Source organism: Aphelocoma coerulescens, chromosome 1A (genome assembly GCF_041296385.1).
Source record: "Aphelocoma coerulescens isolate FSJ_1873_10779 chromosome 1A, UR_Acoe_1.0, whole genome shotgun sequence".
NCBI lineage: Eukaryota > Metazoa > Chordata > Aves > Passeriformes > Corvidae > Aphelocoma > Aphelocoma coerulescens.
Genome location: NC_091014.1, coordinates 1,032,208 through 1,049,057, shown reverse-complemented (window position 1 = coordinate 1,049,057; position 16,850 = coordinate 1,032,208). Strand labels below are relative to the sequence as shown.

At 64.8% G+C, this 16,850-nt stretch overlaps 2 protein-coding genes across 3 annotated transcripts in view; one reads left to right on the top strand and one right to left on the bottom strand.

Annotated features, from left to right (window-relative positions):
- Nucleotides 1-80: 80 nt before the first annotated feature.
- On the bottom strand, nucleotides 81-2,956 carry OPN1SW (opsin 1, short wave sensitive). The gene is made up of 5 exons (XM_069033321.1): nucleotides 2,614-2,956; nucleotides 1,831-1,999; nucleotides 1,427-1,592; nucleotides 773-1,012; nucleotides 81-285 (listed from the first exon to the last, which is right to left on the bottom strand). Exons 1-5 carry the CDS (start codon nucleotides 2,954-2,956, stop codon nucleotides 163-165), a joined length of 1,041 nt encoding a protein of 346 aa, XP_068889422.1. The 3' UTR covers nucleotides 81-162.
- Nucleotides 2,957-8,353: 5,397 nt separating this feature from the next.
- FLNC (filamin C) overlaps nucleotides 8,354-16,850 on the top strand; it is a 29,400-nt gene continuing 20,903 nt past the window's right edge. For both annotated transcript variants that reach the window (XM_069033309.1, XM_069033299.1), the window contains exons 1-12: nucleotides 8,354-8,753; nucleotides 10,709-10,957; nucleotides 11,255-11,352; nucleotides 11,764-11,914; nucleotides 12,479-12,597; nucleotides 12,720-12,797; nucleotides 13,359-13,521; nucleotides 14,164-14,364; nucleotides 14,805-14,942; nucleotides 15,301-15,427; nucleotides 15,823-15,959; nucleotides 16,567-16,760. In XM_069033309.1, coding sequence (XP_068889410.1) covers nucleotides 8,417-8,753; nucleotides 10,709-10,957; nucleotides 11,255-11,352; nucleotides 11,764-11,914; nucleotides 12,479-12,597; nucleotides 12,720-12,797; nucleotides 13,359-13,521; nucleotides 14,164-14,364; nucleotides 14,805-14,942; nucleotides 15,301-15,427; nucleotides 15,823-15,959; nucleotides 16,567-16,760 — 1,992 coding nt within the window. In that variant the 5' untranslated portion in view covers nucleotides 8,354-8,416. The remainder of the gene's footprint in view (nucleotides 8,754-10,708; nucleotides 10,958-11,254; nucleotides 11,353-11,763; nucleotides 11,915-12,478; nucleotides 12,598-12,719; nucleotides 12,798-13,358; nucleotides 13,522-14,163; nucleotides 14,365-14,804; nucleotides 14,943-15,300; nucleotides 15,428-15,822; nucleotides 15,960-16,566; nucleotides 16,761-16,850) is intronic.

The following is a 16,850-nucleotide window of genomic DNA, read 5'->3' as shown; positions in this document are numbered from 1 at the left end:
CGCGGCCATGGTTTATTGTCCCACCCGCGCTACATCCTAGGCTGGCCGGGGCCCCCAGGCCCCCAGGGCAGTGCCAGCCCCACACTGGGGGCAGCTGGGGGGTAGCTGGGGGTCCCGGGGGGCAGCCGGGGGTCCCAGGGGCTGGGGTGGTGCCAGAGCCCCTCAGCTGGGGCTGACCTGGCTGGAGGACACCGATGAGACCTCGGTGCGCTGGGCCGAGCTGGACACCTCGGACTCGTCTGACATGGGCCGCCCGCACACCGTCTCCATGATGCAGGCGCGGAACTGCAGGGACACAGACAGGTGACACAGGGTCACAGGAGAGGGGACAGCTCAGCCTGGGGGTCCCACTGGTCCTGTGTCCAGCCCTGGCACTGTCCTCACACCCTCTGATGCCGCATTTGCCCCATCTCCTGTCCCTGGGGTCATGGAACCCCCAGCCATGCAAGTGTTCCCGATGCCCCTTATACCACAAGTACCCCGTCTCCAGGTGTCCCTGGTCCCCAGATGTCCTTGGGCACCCCTGCATGCTCCTGTTGCCCCAGTGTCCTGAGGTGTCCCCTCACAGGGGTATCTGTGGGTGTTCCCCATGCTTGGGAGTCCCTGGGTGTCCCTGGTCCTCAGATGTGCTTGGGCACCCCTGGATGCCCCCATCACCTGGTGTCCTGGGTGTCCCCCCTATCCCATGTGTCCTGGGTGTCCCATCTCCTGGGTGCCCTAGATGTCCCCCCACCATGTGTCTCTGTGGGTGTCCCGGTGTCGCTGATGTCACCTGTTTGTTCATGAAGCAGTAGATGATGGGGTTGTAGACACAGGCGCTCTTGGAGAAGAAGGCAGGGATGGTGACGAGGCGCAGGTCGAGGCCATGGTCGCGGTTGTTCACCATGTACATGGCCAGCGCCGCGTAGGGGACGTAGCACAGGCAGAAGGACCCGACCATGACCACGACCATGCGTGACACCTCCCGCTCTGCCTTCTGTGTTGTGGCTGACTCCTGCTGCTGCGCCGCCACCTGCGCCGGCGATAGGACACCTCGAGCCTGCCCGGGCTGCTGGCCCCCTGCCCCCCCCATCCCCTGTCCAGCCCCCTGACCGACCCCCTGCCCAGTCCCGTGCCCGTGCACCTGTCTGCCCCCCCCCCATCCTCCCGCCTGTGCTCCTGCCCAGCCTTCTGTCCAAGCAACCTCCCCTCCCTTCCTGCATCCCTTCATCCCTCCAGTCACCTCTTCCCCGCTCCTGCTCCCCATCCTGCCCTCCCTTCCTCCCCGCTTCCAGGCAATTCTCCATCTCTCCATCCCTTGTTCTCTCCCTCCCTCCCTTCTGACCCCCAGCCCCTCTCCACTCTCCATCCCTTGCCCTCAGCCACAGGTGTGCCTGACCCCTGTGCCCTCCATGTCCCCCATGCCCCCCGTGCCCCTGGGACTCACGGCCCGCAGGGCTCTGAGCAGCTGGGAGTAGGAGAAGATGATGAGGGAGAGGGGGACGAGGAAGCAGAAGATGAAGAGGAACCAGGTGTAGTACTCGCTCTTGTACTTGGTGCCGACCGTGTACCAGTCAGGGCCGCAGGAGCACTGCAGCCCCTCGGGGACGTACCTGCAGCACCTGTGCTCAGCCCCCACTCTGCACCGTGTAGCACCCCCCTGGTGCCCCACAGCACCCCATGGCACCCTGTGGCACCCCACGACACTTCTGGTGTCTCAAGCACTCACCTGGCACCCCCATGGCACCCCTGTGACCCACCCATGGCACCCCGGTGACTCCCCACTTGCCACTTCTGGAGCTGTTCCACACCCTGCTCACCCCCTGCCCCCCATGCCCGCCATGTCCTCACCTGCTCCAGCCAAGGAAGGGGGGGATGGCGATGCTGATGCTGATGACCCAGGTGGCCGCCACGACCAGCAACGCATGGCGGGAGGTGAAGCGGAAGTTGCCGAAGGGTTTGCAGATGACGATGTAGCGCTCGACGGCCAGGAAAGCCAAGGACCACCCCGTCACCAGCCCTGGGGAAACACGGCCGCTGGCCTCACACACCGCCCATGGCCACCAGGGCCACCAGGGCTACAGGTCACCCCAACGCCCGTAGCCCCCCTGGCCACTGGGTGATCACAAGTCCTACAACCCCAGTAGAATGTAGTAATCACCCCTACCTTCAGCCATACCTTCAGACCTCACTCCAGCCACAACAGATCACAAGGCTCAACCCTACCCATGGCCCTTACCCATTTTGTTACCTCCAGCCCCACCAGACCACGATGATCACCCCAATTCCCCCCGGCCCCAGAAGAACGTGATGGTCACCCCCACTTCCAGCTCCACCAGATGCCAGTGGTCACCCCAAATCCTATAGTCCCACCAGACTACAGTGGTCAACTCCTAAAGGTCCAGCAGGTCACCTCAATGCTTGCACCCCAGCAGCCCGTGGCTGTCAGCCCAACTGTTACAGCCTCAGTAGAATGTGGTGGTCAACAATACCTCAAGCCCTACCAGACAGACCATGGTGGTCACCCCAAATCCCACAGCCCCAGGAGATCACAGTGGCCACCTCTGGCCCCAGCAGCCCCCAGTGGTCACTCCATCACCTCCGGCCCCAGCAGCCCCAGTGGTCCCTTCATACCTCCGGTGGCCCCCGCAAAGCCCTCCAAGGCACACATGTGCTTCCCGAAGATGAAGTATCCCTGGGCACTGGAGACGAAGACAGTGAAGACGCTGAAGATGCAGCACAAGAAGCCGCTGAAGGAGATGTTCACCAGGATGTAGTTGAGTGGCTGCCGCAGCTTCTTGTACTTGACGGTGACGATGAGGACAATGGCGTTCAGGGGGGTGCCCACCACGAACACCACGCCCATGAAGATGGTCTGCAGGTAGAAGGCCCACATGGGCGCGATGTGGTACTGGGGCCCATCCCAGGGCCCCACCGCCGACTCATTCTTGAACAGGTAGAACTCGTCCTCGTCCATGGTGGCAGTGGGGGGGGGGCGGTGCCCGCCCCTCTGATATACCCTGTGCCCCCAAAGCCGCTTAGGGGGGATCAGGGCTCAGCCCGGCCAAACTTGGGGATTAGGGTGGGCTAAACCAGGCTCAGCGCCTAATCGGCCCCCTGAGCCGGGTCGAGCCGATTGCCGGTGCTCTGGGGGATTTGGGGGGGGCGGGTGGAAGGACTCCCCCCCACACCTGGGTATGGGGAGGGTCCCCAAGGGTCTCCCAGCTTGATCCTGCTCCTCCTGGGGTGTTCAGGTGTCCCCAGGTGTTCCCAAGCCCAGTCTTGGTCCCACCACAATGGCCAGAGTCCTGGTCCTGGTCCCACCAGGGTTCTCAGTGCTCCCAAGCCCAGTTGTGCTCCCCCTAGTATGGCCAGGTATCCCCAGAGGTCCCCAGGTGTCTCCAACCTTGATCCCGCTCCCCCAGGATGGCCCAGCCCTGGATGCCTTGGGAAGAACTTGGAATTTCCCTCAGGAGGTCACCTGCTGCCCCCACCCCAGCACCCCAGGGTGCCCCCTGCCAAGTGTCTCCCCCCTCAAGTGATTGTTCCCACTGGGTCTGGGGAGGTCAGGAGCCCTGTGCTGGGGAGGTCCCAAGTGAGGTGGGGGGAATCTGGGGGTACCAAGGGGTGGGGGGGAAGATTGGGGGGGCACTGCTTGAGGCGGGGTGTCTGACAGGGGGTGTTCATTTTGGGGGTGCAGTGCTGGGGGGTCATTGCTGGGGGGCCACTTTGGGGGTGCACTGCTGGGACTCAAATCCCAGAAGACCCCCAGCGTTTCCTGCCCTCCCTCCCCACCTTGCCCTCCCCCAGGCTGTGGAACCCCCAGGGAACAGGAAGGATGAGCAGAAGCTGCTTAGGGGGGGGATTAGAGGCGCTGGGCCCCCCCCGGGCTGGGGGCACCTATAAAGGCCGGTGCAGGGACCAGGCTCTGGCACCTGGGACCCCCATGGAAGGGGTGCTCAAGCGGGGGGGGATGCCTCCAGGAGAAGCTGTGTCCCGAGGAGTGTGTGTGGGGTGTCCACCTTGGGGGTGCCCTGGGGTACCCCTGGGGTTGTGTCCAGCTCTAGGGCAGAGATGAGGCCAGGGGGCTCAGGGATGGGGCCAGGGGAGGAACAAGGGGATTGGGTGAACTGAACCCCCAGCCCATGTTTTACTGGACAGTACTGGCTGGACTGGGCTGTACTAGATCATTCTGGCCTGGACTGTACTGGTTTGTACTGGGCTGTACTGTATCCTACTAGGCTGTAATGGGATATACTAGACTGCACTGGGCTGCACCGCCCTGTATTGTATCATATGGGATTGTACTGTGTCATACTGGGCTGTACTGCTCTGGTCATACTGTACCAGGGTGTACTGGGCTGAACAGGGTCGTAGTGGGCTGTACTGGGCTCTACTGGATCAGGTCAGCTCTGCTGGTGCTGTACTGGGCATCCCCATGGAGGGGCACCCCCAAACAGGCATCCCCCAAATGGTTGCCACAGGGATGGTGATCCAGGGGACACCACGAAGGGTCCCCATATCCCTCTCTGTGTGCCCACCGTGTTCCCCACGGAGCTGCGGTCACTGGGGGCACAGAGGCCATGGGGCTGTGGAGGGGGGGACACAATACAGGAGTAGTGGGGGCCACGGCAGAGCTGGGGCACAGTGGGGAACAGTCAGGCCTTGGCAGGGGCTGCCCAGGGAGGTTTGGGTTCCCCATCCCTGAAGGTGTTCAAGGAAGGCCCAGACGTGGCACTCAGGGCTCTGGGCTGGGGACAAGGTGGGCATCGGGCACAGCTGGGACTCCAAGGCCTTGGGAGGGCTTTTCCAGCCTCAGTGGTTCTATGGTTCTGTGACTCTGGGATGGTGGCCATGGAGCAGGGAAGGGACTCAGGGGGCAGTGGAGTGGTGCAGAGCAGCTGCTCCCCCCGTGGGCGCAGCAGGAGGTGCTGAGTGCGAGGCTCCGGGGGCTGCAGCACCAGCCCTGCCAGGACCTCCCAGTGCCCACCAGTGCTGGCACCACCAACCCCCTGGCACCCCCTGGTACTGGCAGCACCCCTGCCACACGGGACCCATGGCCCCCACAGCCCCCCAGCACTCTGTCTGTAGCCCCATGGCACCCATGGGACCCCCAGGCCCTCCAAGTCCCTGCTCTTGTGCCCTCCTGGATGTGGCCCCACATGTGTCCCTGCTGTCCTCATGGCCATATTCCCTGTGTCCCACTGTCCCTGTCCCTTGTGCCCCCCAGCCCTGTCCCCCTTGTCCCCATGGCCACGTCCCCAGTGTCCCCCTGTTCCCCTCTCTGTGCCCCCATGCTGCCCATGGTCCCCTCCTCTGCTTCCAACCCCAGTGCCCAGAGGAAACCCAGGGACAGGGTGGGGGGACACGGGACTCAGGGTGTTACCGCAGGGGGCAGTGGCTCTGCTCTCTGTCTCCTCCCCAGGAGACACTGGCGGAGCCAAGTCCTTTGTTCCTTCATCATTTTCTCCACCATCATCTTCCTCTGCCCCGGCTGCCGCAGAGCCGAGACTCCAGAGGGCACCGGGACACCCTGCGAAGCACCCTGGCCCCCCTGGCTCCCCCTGACCTGCCCCGGCAGCATCCTGAACCCCCATCCTGGACTACACTGACTCCCCTGGAGCACCCTGACTGCCCAGACCCTCCTGGACCACCCTCGACTTCCCCAAACATCCTGACCCCCACGTCCCAGACCACCCTGACCCCCCAAACAATCCACTTGCTCACCTTCCTACACCTGCCATGGGTTTGAGGGTCCCGGTGGGGGACCCCCTCGCGTTTCACCTCCACCCCCGTTGCGTGCCCCCCCAGCCCCCTCCCCTGGGGTATTTTGGGTGATGGTGTGTTGGGGCTGCCCCCCCCACCGCGTGCCCCCCCGGGTATTTTGGGTGCCGGTGCGTGGCTCTGACTCGGCAGGTTATTTTTAGGTGTTGGCGCAGGCGCCACCACGTCACCCCCCCACACGTCACCCCCCCACGTCACCCCCCTGTCACCCGTTGTCACCTCGGGGTGCACCCACACCGCACCCCCCCCCCCGCTGGAAGCTTCCAGGGCAGGCACCGGAACAGGGGGGAACACGATACCCCCCAAATTACCCCCCCAAAAGGACCCAGATGTGGGTCACCCAGGTGTCCCCGCACGCCCTTCTCAAGGGTCTCGAGGAGGCTTCGGGCATCTGGAGTGGGGGGGGACACAAGAGAGTTTCAGGGGGCAGCGGGGTTCAGGGGTCGCCCCCAAATATGACCGAACCCCCTCCCCAGGCATGTGTCACTGCAATGGGGAAACTGAGGCACGGCCAGGGGGACCACAGCTGGAGTCACCGGGGGGGAGTGGGGTGCAACCGGGAGGGGCTGGGTGGGGGTTCCATTCCAGGGGTAGTTCTGGGGGCGGGTGTCCCGGTGGGTTTCCCCGGAGGGGGATCCTGAGAGGGTTTGTGGGATCTCCGTTGTGCCCCTGGGGTCTGGGCGAGGATTTTTATGTGAGTTTTTCCAGGGTTCCCAAGTGGGAAGGGAGGAGTGACGGGATTCCGACTAAGTTTAGGGGGCATCTTTGCGGGGTGTTTTGGGGTGTGTTGCGCTGCTGGGGGCCTGCGGTATTGGGGTGCCTGCAGTGTTGGGGTATCAAGGTACAGGTATATCAGGATAACAGGGTGTTGGGGTGCCCGGGCTATAGGGTGCTGGGGTTTTGGGGTGTCAAGGTTGCAGGTATTTGGGATTATTGGGGGTGGATTTTGGAGTTTGGGGGTGCCTAGATTTTGGGGTTCCAGAGTTGTGGGGTTTTGGGGCGTCACAGTTTCGGGGATGTCTGGGTGCCAGGATTTGGGGTACCAGTGTTTCAAGGTAGGGAGGCTGGGGTACTCGAGGGCCGAGGTTTGGTGGTGCTGAGTTTTGAGGATGCTGAAGTTCAGGCATGCCAGTGGTTCAGCATGCAAAGGTTGGGGGTGCCAATGTCTGGGGGCGGGGGGTGCCGGTTTTGAGGTGCCAGAATTTAGGAGTTTGTGGCACTGGACTTTAGGGACCGAATTTGGGGAGTTTTGGGGTGTTGGAGTACCACTGTTTAGGAGTTTGTGGGTGCCGGCATTTTGGGGTGTTTGTATTTGTGAGTGTCAGTGTTTGGGTGTGTCGTTGTTTGGGGTTACTGTTTTGGGGAGTTGGTGTCTGGGGGTTTCTGGGTGCCGGCGTTTTGGGGTGTCAATATTTGGGAGTGTCGGTGTTTGGGTGTGCCAGTGTTTGAGGTTACTGAGGTTTTAGGGATGTTGGAGACTTTAGGGGTGCTGATGTCTGTGCGTTTTCGGAACTGCTGGCGTTTGGGAGTTTCGGGGATGCCGGGGTTTGGGGGTCCGGGGTGTGCTGGGATCCGGGGTTTTGGGAGGTGCCGAATTCCGGGGTTTTGAGGGTCCCGGAGTGCGATGTTTGGGGAGTGCTGAAGTCCGGGGGTTTTGGGGGTGCCGGTATCTGGGGGTCCGGGTGTGAGGCCGGGGCTATAAATAGCGACGGCCGGGCCCCCCGCCCCCTGACCGGTCGGGCGGTCTTTCCGTCCCTCCTGGTCGGTCCCTCCCCGGGACGGGGCGGGCCGGGCCGGGGCAGCGCTTAAAGCCGCCGCCGTCCCCGGCCCCGCCACTTGCCGCCGTCGCCCCCGGCCCAGGAACCCTCCTGGAAAGCAGCGCGAACACTCAGGACCCCACCGCGAACCGCCGCTCCGAGAACTCATCGGAAACCGACCCGGGAACCCACCGGACCCCCCATCCCTCCGGGACCCGCCGCTCCGCTCCGGGAACCCACCGGGAACCAACCCCAGCACCGGGAACTTGCGCCGGGACAGACCCAGGACACCAGCCCCCGATTCCGGGAATAGGGACGCCTACCCGGGACACCGGAACCGAGCAGCGAACCCCTCTCGGGACACCGGGACTGAGACGGGACCCCGTCCCCAGGCACCCGTACTGACCCCGGGAACCGGGACCCTCCCTGAGCACTGGGACTGACCGAGGACACCATCCCCCATCGCCGAGAACTGGGACCCCATCCAGGACACAGACACCCACCTGGACCCCCACCCAGGAACCGGGACTGACCCAGGACGCCGTCCCCCAGCACCGGGACCCCGTAGTGGGCACCAGCACCCACCCAGGGCCCCCACCCAGGACACCAGCTCTGACCCAGGACACCGTCCCCAACCCAGGACACCGTCCCCCAGCACCGGCTTTGCCACCGGGACCCAGAACCCTCACCCCGGGCACCCACGTTGACCCAGGACTCCCACAGTGATTTGGGACCCACACCCACGGGACCAGGATCCCTTCAGGACACTGGGACTGACCCAGGACTCCCACCCAGCACCAGGAGTGACCCAGGACTAACCCCCCCCCCCCCTTCAGGACCCTCCACACCACTCAGCAACCCCCCTGCTCATCGAGGACCCCCCCAGCCCCTCCAGGATGAACTCTACTTTTGAGGCAGCACCGGGTGAGGACCCCGAGGAGCTCCCAGCCACCGAGAAGGACCTTGCAGAGGACGCGCCCTGGAAGAAGATCCAGCAGAACACGTTCACGCGCTGGTGCAATGAGCACCTCAAGTGTGTGCAGAAGCGCATCGTGGACCTGCAGCGTGACCTGAGTGACGGGCTGCGCCTCATTGCGCTGCTCGAGGTGCTCAGCCAGAAGAAGATGGGGCGCAAGCACCACCCGCGCCCCAACTTCCGCCAGATGAAGCTGGAGAACGTCTCGGTGGCCCTCGAGTTCCTGGAGCGGGAGCACATCAAGCTCGTGTCCATTGGTGGGTGTGCAAGGGGCATGCGGGGGGGAACAGTGTCCATGGGTGGGTGTGCAAGGGACGTGTGAGAGGGGAAAGGGCGAGAGTGCTGGAAGGTGGAAGAAGAATGGGAATGGTGAGTGTGCAAGGGCAGGGGCAGTGGTGGTGGAGTGGGAATCGGGTGACTGTGAGAACAGAGGAGTGAGGATGGGGCTGGCGATGAGCGTGCAAGGGCAAGGCCAATGGACAAATGAGAAATGAGTGTGCAAGGGTTGGTGTGACAGAGGGATGGGAAATTGAGGGTGAGTGTACAAGGGCCGGGGTGGACAAGTGGGGATGTGGGTGAGTGTGTAAGGGGAGGAGATGGATGAGTGAATAGGATGAGAGTGCAAGGGTGGGGGATGGAGGAGTGGAACTGAAGGATGAGTGTGAAAGGGGCATGATGGACAAATTAGGATGGGCCCGTAGGTGAGTGTGCAAGAGTAGGGTGATGAATAAATGGGAATGGAGGATGAGTGTGCAAGAGCAAGGCCGACGGACAGATGAGAATGAGGATGATTGTGCAAGGGGAGGGGTGACAGAGGAGCAGAAGCTGGATGAGTGTGCAAGAGCAGTGGAGGAATGGGAATGGGGGTGAGTGTGCAAGGCTGGACGCAGCCGTGGGGCTGTGGACGTGTGCAAGGGGTGAGTGTGCAAGGGCTGTGCGAGCTGCGGGCTGACCCCGCGCAGGGCCGGGCAGAGCCGGGGGGGTCCGGCCCTGGTGCGAGGGGCCGTGCGGGGGGGCTGAGCTCACGCTTGGCTCGGGGCCGCGCGCGGTGAGCTCAGCGCGGGGGGGACCGGCCCTCGCACGCTCCCGCACCCCTCGCGGGGCCCCAGCGCCCACCCCCACCCGACAGCTGCAGGGTGACCCCCCCGGCACGGGGGGACGGCTCGCAGCCCCCCCGCACACACGTTCGTGCACAGCCCCCCTCGCACACCCGGGCCCGGGGGTTGCCAGACCCCCTCCCGCGGTGTCACCTCCCCCTCCCCACGCGTGTCTTTGCCCCCTCCCGTGCCCCCCTCCCCCCCCAGATGTGACCCCAAGTTTTGGGGATCTCCCAGGTGTTGTCTCCCCGGGAGCTCCCGGCGGGGAGGGGCTTGTCCCGCCCACTCCCACATCTCCCCCATTTCCTCCCTGAAACGCGATCGCTCGTGGGGGGAAGTGGCGGGGGAAGGGAGCGGGGGAGGGTCCGCTCCGCAGGGCGGTGGGGGAGGGGCCGGGATGCTTTGGGCCCCCTTCCCCCCCAGCCGTCCCCTGCCTCAGTTTCCCTATCCTGGCACTCAAGGAATCCCTTGGGGAGGTCAGGGGTGTGGCACCCCAGGGTGCCGCGGGCGGTCAGGGGACCCCCAGGGTGCTCACTTGGGGACCCCCCGGGTGCTGCCAGTGTTGTGCCCCCACCAGGCACTTCCCGGCAGGCTATTGGGGTCCCCCCACAGGGTGTAGGGTACTCGGGGAGGACATGGGGCAGTGTCGGGGTATCCCCAGGCCCATAACAGGGACCCCTCCTTTGCCCCGGGGTGTCGGGGTGTTCCCAGGCGGGTGTCGGGGTTCAGCCCTCACTTCCTGTGCCCCGGGGTGTCCCCAGACAGGTGTTGGGGTGCAGGGTCCCGTGGCACTGCCGTGGGGTGTTGGGGTGTTGGGGTCCCTGTGGTGGTGCTGTGGGGTTTCGAGGAGCCCCAGGCGGGTCCTCCCATTATCCCCCCTTCCCGCAGACAGCCGGGACGGGACCCTGCAGCTGATCCAGGGCTTGGGGCTCTCAGGGTGCGGGGATACCCCCGGAGGGTTCCACAGGATGTCGGGGTGCCCTGGGGGATGGTGTGGAGTGTCGGGGTCTGTAGGGTGCCGAGGTCCTCCCGGCAGGTCCCGCAGGATGTCGGGGTGCCCCGGGGGGGGGTTCCGAGGGATCTCGGGGTTCAGCCCCCCCGTTTCGTCCCCGCAGACAGCAAGGCAATCGTGGACGGGAACCTGAAGCTGATCCTGGGGCTGATCTGGACCCTCATCCTGCACTATTCCATCTCGATGCCGATGTGGGAGGAGGAGGACGACGACGAAGGCCGCCGCCAGACCCCCAAGCAACGGCTGCTGGGCTGGATCCAGCACAAGGTGCCGCAGCTGCCCATCACCAACTTCAATCGCGACTGGCGCGACGGGAAAGCGCTGGGAGCGCTGGTGGACAACTGCGCCCCGGGTGAGGAGCGCGGCGGGGGCGGAGGCCATGGGGGCGCGGGGGGCGTGGGAGGGACAAATGGGGGGGAAAACTGCGCCCCCGGTGAGGAGGGAGTAGGGGGCGGGGGGTGCTGGGGGCAGAGGGTGGGACAGGGGGCAGCTGGCAGGGGTACTGGGAGGTACGGGGTCCAGGCTGGCTCGGAGGGCACTGATAGAGATGTTGGGGGGCACTGGGCGCAGAAGGGAGGAGGCGCAGGATGGGGGGGTCAGGACGAGGGTCAGGATGGGGGTGCGCCCCTGACCCTTCTGGCACCCCCAGGTCTGTGCCCAGACTGGGAGAAATGGGACCCCAACGAGCCGGTGCAGAACGCCCGGGAGGCCATGCAGCAGGCAGACGACTGGCTGGGAGTCCCCCAGGTATGGGGCACAATGCGGGGCATGGGGGATGCTGGGGGTCTCCCAGGTACAGGGCATGGGGGGGCACTGGCTGTCGCCCAGGTACGGGATGCAGGGGAGGAACACGGGGGGGCAGTGGGAGAGGACGCTGGGGGTGCAGGGGTGTGTCTGGGGGTGTCCTTGGGGATCCACAGGGCTCCCTGGGCACCTGGGGTACCCCATGGCACCTGTGGGTGTGGTAGGGGTGTGGGTGTGGGGGGATTCCCCAGCAGGGCGGGGAGGGTCTGATGGGTGTTGGGGGTCTCAGGAAGGTCAGGCAGGTGTTAGGAGGTCCCTCCTGGTAGTGGGGTGCATGGTGGGGGGGTTTCCCAGCAGGGTCCTCCTGGGTGGGGGTGTTGGGAGGGTCTGACAGGTGTTGGGCTTCCCCCCCAGGTGATCGCCCCCGAGGAGATCGTGGACCCCAACGTGGATGAGCACTCGGTGATGACGTACCTGTCCCAGTTCCCCAAGGCCAAGCTCCGGCCAGGGGCCCCCCTGCGCCCTCGCCCCCCCCAGCCCGGCCGTGCACGTGCCTACGGGCCCGGTACGGGAGGCTCAGGGGGCTCAGGGGGGCATGAGGGGATGTGGAGGTTTGTGGGGGCACCAGGAGGCTGGGGACTTGGCACAGATGGGACACATGAGGGGCACGGACCCCACGCAGAGGGAGGTCAGGGCACATGGGGGCTGGCACAGGGGGCGCACATGGGGAGGGGTACTGGGTGGAGGACACGGGGGGGGGCTCAGGGGGAACCCAGCACAAGAGAGCACCTGGGGGCTATGGGCTGTCAGGGCATGACAGTAAACCATGGGCCCCCCCCAAGCCCAGGGACTCCTCTCCAGTCCTGGGGTGTTACCTGTGCCCAGGGACACCTGAGGGAAACCCCAGGGTGTCCACCTCCACCCAGGGTTCTCCAAGAGTCCCCCCATGCCCAGGGACCCCTCAAAGTCCCCTCAAGCTCACCCACCCATACTTGGGAGACCACCATTGACAATCTGGACCCCCCTGCTACCACCAAGGATAACCTGGGGCCCCCAGGTCCTGGGGGGTTGTGGGGTGTTGGGGGGTTGTGGGGTTCTGGGGCCCCTCCTCACTCCCCCCACCCTGCAGGCATCGAGCCACAGGGGAATGTGGTGCTGCGCCCAGCCCAGTTCACAGTGGAGACCCTCGAGGCGGGGATGGGTGAGGTCCTTGTCTATGTTGAGGACCCCGAGGGACACACTGAGGAGGTACAGGGGACCCTGGCTCCCTGTCTGGGGAATCCCCCCAGTCTCCCTCTCTGGGAGAGCCCCCAGTGCCCCAGCTCTGTGTCACCCCCTCTCCCCGGTTTTGGGGTCTCTTCCTATCCCAGGCCAAGGTGGTCCCCAACAACGACAAGAAGCGAACATACAGCGTCACCTATGTCCCCAAGGTCGGAGGGCTGCACAAGGTGAGCCCCTTGGTGAATCCCCAAGGCACCCCTTCTGTGACATCCTCTTGCTGCCCTCCCTGCAAGACCCCTCATGATACCCCCAGAACACACCCCCTGTGATGTCCCCGGTGACACCCCCACCCTGTGACACTCCCCCACTCTCAGAGTGGTGGCTGCCCCTCCCACGCCCCCCCCACCAAGGGGGATGAGGGGCACTTGGCACAGTGGGGTTTGAGGGTCCCTGGGGGGCTCCCTTGGGGTCCCCTGGGGGTGGCCCTGGGGTGCCCTTATAGGGTCCCTGGGGTGCCACACTGAAGTCCATGGGGGTGGTGTTGTAATGGGGGGGACCTTGGAGTGTCCCGTTGGGATTCTTGGGTATCCTATCCATTAGGGTCCCTGAGGGGGCAATAGGGAGTCCCAGGGAGGTGGTCACTGCTGGGGGATCCTCTTCAGGTTGCCATCCTAGGGGGGGGTCCTGGGGATGTCTCACATGCTGACTCCATGGGAGTCCATGGGGGATGTGGTGCGGCCATGGGGGCCGTGGTCCCCTGCTACCCTTGATGTCCCTGTGCCCTCCAGGTGACAGTGCTGTTCGCGGGACAGAACATTGACGGGAGCCCCTTTGGGGTGACTGTGGGCATGGCTCTGGGTGATGCCACCAAAGTGACGGCACGCGGCCCTGGCCTGGAGCCCGTGGGCAACGTGGCCAACAAGGCTACCTACTTCGACATCTACACTGCAGGTGGGGGCACAGGGGGAGCTGTGGGTCTCTGGGGACATGTCCTTGTGGTGGTGTTGCCATGGCATGGCCAGGTGACTGGGGATGTGCCTTCATGGTGGCATGACCATGGCATGACCCAGACACTTTGAGGACGTGTCCTTGTGGTGGTGTGGCTGTGACATGACTTGGTGGCACTGAGGTCATGTCCTCATGATGACATGGGATGGCCTGGTGGCTCTGGGGATGTGCTCTTGGAGTGGCACGGCCATGGCATGACCATGGCATGATCTCATGGTGGCTTGGGGACACGTTCTCATTCCAGGGCCAGGGCATGGCCAGGTGGCTTTGGGGCCATGTCCTCAAGGTGGCCTCAATGCAGCATGACTTGGTGGCTCTGGGGCCATGCCTTCATGGTAACATGGCCATGGGGTGGTCTCATGGCGGCAGGGCCATGGCATGGCAAGTGGCACCAAGTCTGTGTCCTTGTGCTGTGGCCATGGGATGGTCTGGTGGCTGTGGGGCCGTGTCATCAGGGTGACAGGGCCATGGCATGGCTGGGTGACCCTGGGGACCTGTCCTCATAGTGACCTGGCCATCTTATGGCCTGGTGGCTCCCCATGGTGGTCTGGCCATGGTGTTGAGCCCGTGTCCTGGTGGTGACAGGGGCTGGCCCGGGCGATGTGGGGGTGGTGATCACGGACCCCCAGGGCCGGCGGGACACAGTGGAGGTGATGCTGGAGGACAAAGGGGACAACGTGTTCCGCTGCACCTACCGGCCCGTCCTCGAAGGGCCACACACCATCTGTGTCACCTATGCTGGCGCTCAGGTCCCCAGGAGCCCCTTCACTGTCAACGTGGCTGAAGGTGAGGGTCCCCCCCAGGTCCCCACATGGCTCCACAACATTTGTGACCTCTGTAGCTAATGACAACTATCAGAGGCCCCATGTCACCCAGTGGTGACCACGGTGGCCCCAAGGCACCCAGTGGTGACCGTGGTGGTCCATGACACCCATGAGTGTCCATGGGCGAACCCATGGTCCCGTCACACTCCCCAGGGTGTCCCTCTGGCACCCCTGTCCCCAGGGTGTCCCTGTGGCACCCATCAGTCCCAGGGTGTCCCCAGGGGTTGGTTCCTTGTGCCTCTGAGGACCCCATGGCACTCCCTTGTCCCCATGGCATCCCCAAGGCATCCCCATGGGCCCCTCCCAGCCCTGGGGACACCCCATCCCTTCCTGTCCCTGGGGGTTCCCCAGGGACCTCCCAGTGCCCAATGGATGCTGGTGGGTGCTAATCAGAGTTCGCAGCCTGCACCCCCTCAGCTGTCCGGGCCACGGGCCGGGGGCTGCAGCCACGGGGGGTCCGAGTGCAGGACGTGGCTGACTTCAAGGTCCTGACACGGGGCGCGGGCAGTGGGGACCTGCGGGTGACTCTGCGGGGACCAGGTGCGTGTCACTGTGGGGGAGCACGGCAGGGTTGGATGGTTGGGGGGCACCATAGGCTTCTCCATGGGGGGTCCGTGGGTAGGGTCCCACTGGGGGTCCCATGGGCTGAGTGTATGGGTCGGGGTTCCCCATGGAGGGATGGATATAGATGGGGGCCCCATGGGGAGTCTAGGGTTGGGGGACACCAGGGGGGGCCACGGGGAGGTGGGTGTGTGGGTTAGGGTCCCGTGAGGGTGTCCATGGAGGTTGGATGGTTGAGGGGCATCCTGGGGTTGACCATGGGTGGGGGGGCACCATGGGAAGTGCATGGTTGGGGGGTGCTCCTGGGGCGGGTGCCCCGTCTGACCCCCTCCCACAGGGGGCACGGAGGAACCAGTGACGGTGCGGGATGTCGGTGACGGCGTCTACGAGTGCGAGTATGTGCCCCGGGTGCCTGGCAGCTACCAGGTGTCCATCACCTGGGGGGGCTACGCCATCCCCCGCAGGTCAGTGGCAAGTGCAGGGGTCCTGGCAGGGGGAAGTGAGTGGGGTGGGTTTTTGCAGGGGGGAGGGGTGGTGTACGAGCCCCACCCCTTACTGCCCCTCCACCCCCCCAGCCCATTTGAGATGCAGATGTCTCCCTGGGGATGGGGGGTTTTGGGGCATGGGGGGGTGTGTGTGTGGGGGGTACAAACCCTCCCTTATCCCCCCAACCTATTTGAGGTGCAGGTGTCCCCCCAGGGATGGGAGATGTTTGGGGGGGCTGGGGGTGCAGCTGTGTGCAGGTGTAGTATAGCCCCCTCCCCCCTATTCCCCCCAGCCTGCTCGAGTTGCAGGTGTGTGCGAGTGGGGGTGTACAGGTGTGTTACAGCCCCCACTCACACCTACCTGTTCCCCCCAGCCCGTTTGAGGTGCAGGTGTCCCCCCAGCCGGGGGCACAGAAGGTCCGGGCCTGGGGACCGGGGCTCGAGGGCGGGGTTGTGGGGCACCCTGCGGACTTCGTGGTTGAGGCCATCGGGACCGAAGTGGGGACCCTTGGTGAGCCGGGGGGATGTGGAGGTGGGGGGCCCTGTGGTGGGGACCCTGGGTGAGCCCTGAAGGGGGGAACATGGAGAGAGGGTCAGGGGCACTATGGTGGGGACATGAGGACAAGGTTGGGGGTAGTGTGGTGGGAACAGGGTGGGGAGCTACATGGTGGGGACAAGAGCATGAGTAGGTGACACCCTGTTGGGGACATGGGGACAGAATGAGGGGGCGCCATGGGGGGATGCAGCACTGAGGGGTGTCACTGTGGCGGGGACAAGGGTAGAGAGTGGGTGAAACCCCACTGGGGATATGGGGACAGGCTGGAGGATGGGTGCCATGGTGGGGTCCCCAACTGCTGTGGTGACACAGGCACACAGAGGTGGGGACATGGGGCAGGCTGGGGTTGGGGTTGGCCCCAGTGGGGTCGTGGGGACATGGGTGGTGCCACCCTGGGGATGTGGTCACAGAGAGGGGACAATGCTCTCAGGGTCCCCGCTGTGGGGACATAAAGACATGTTAGGTGGCACCCTGCTGGGGGCATGGGCACAGAGGGGGGACAAGGATGGGGTCTGGGGCTCCTGGCATGGGCACAGGGTCACAGTGGCTGCGGTGCCCCCAGGGTTCTCCATCGAGGGCCCATCCCAGGCACGCATCGAGTGTGACGACAAGGGCGATGGCTCGTGTGATGTGCGGTACTGGCCCACGGAGCCAGGGCTCTACGCTGTGCACGTGGTCTGTGACGACGAGGACATCCGGGACAGCCCTTTCATGGCTGACATCCGCCCTGCTCCCCCTGACTCCTGGCCCGACAAGGTGCTGCAGCCCACGGCAACCCACAGATCCCCACTGTGCCCTTGTTCCCCACAGTGCCCTGCTGTGCCCCATTGCACCCCATTACACCTC

What these genes read in the sequence shown, in the direction of transcription:
- OPN1SW (XM_069033321.1), bottom strand. Translation starts at nt 2,956, where the DNA reads ATGGACGAGGACGAGTTCTACCTGTTCAAGAATGAGTCGGCGGTGGGG. An exon ending in CCCTTCCTTGGCTGGAGCAG is followed by an intron (nt 1,593 to 1,830) that starts GTGAGGACATGG and finishes CAGGTGCTGCAG; the next exon opens with GTACGTCCCCGAGGGGCTGC. An exon ending in TGCTCAGAGCCCTGCGGGCC is followed by an intron (nt 1,013 to 1,426) that starts GTGAGTCCCAGG and finishes TCGCCGGCGCAG; the next exon opens with GTGGCGGCGCAGCAGCAGGA.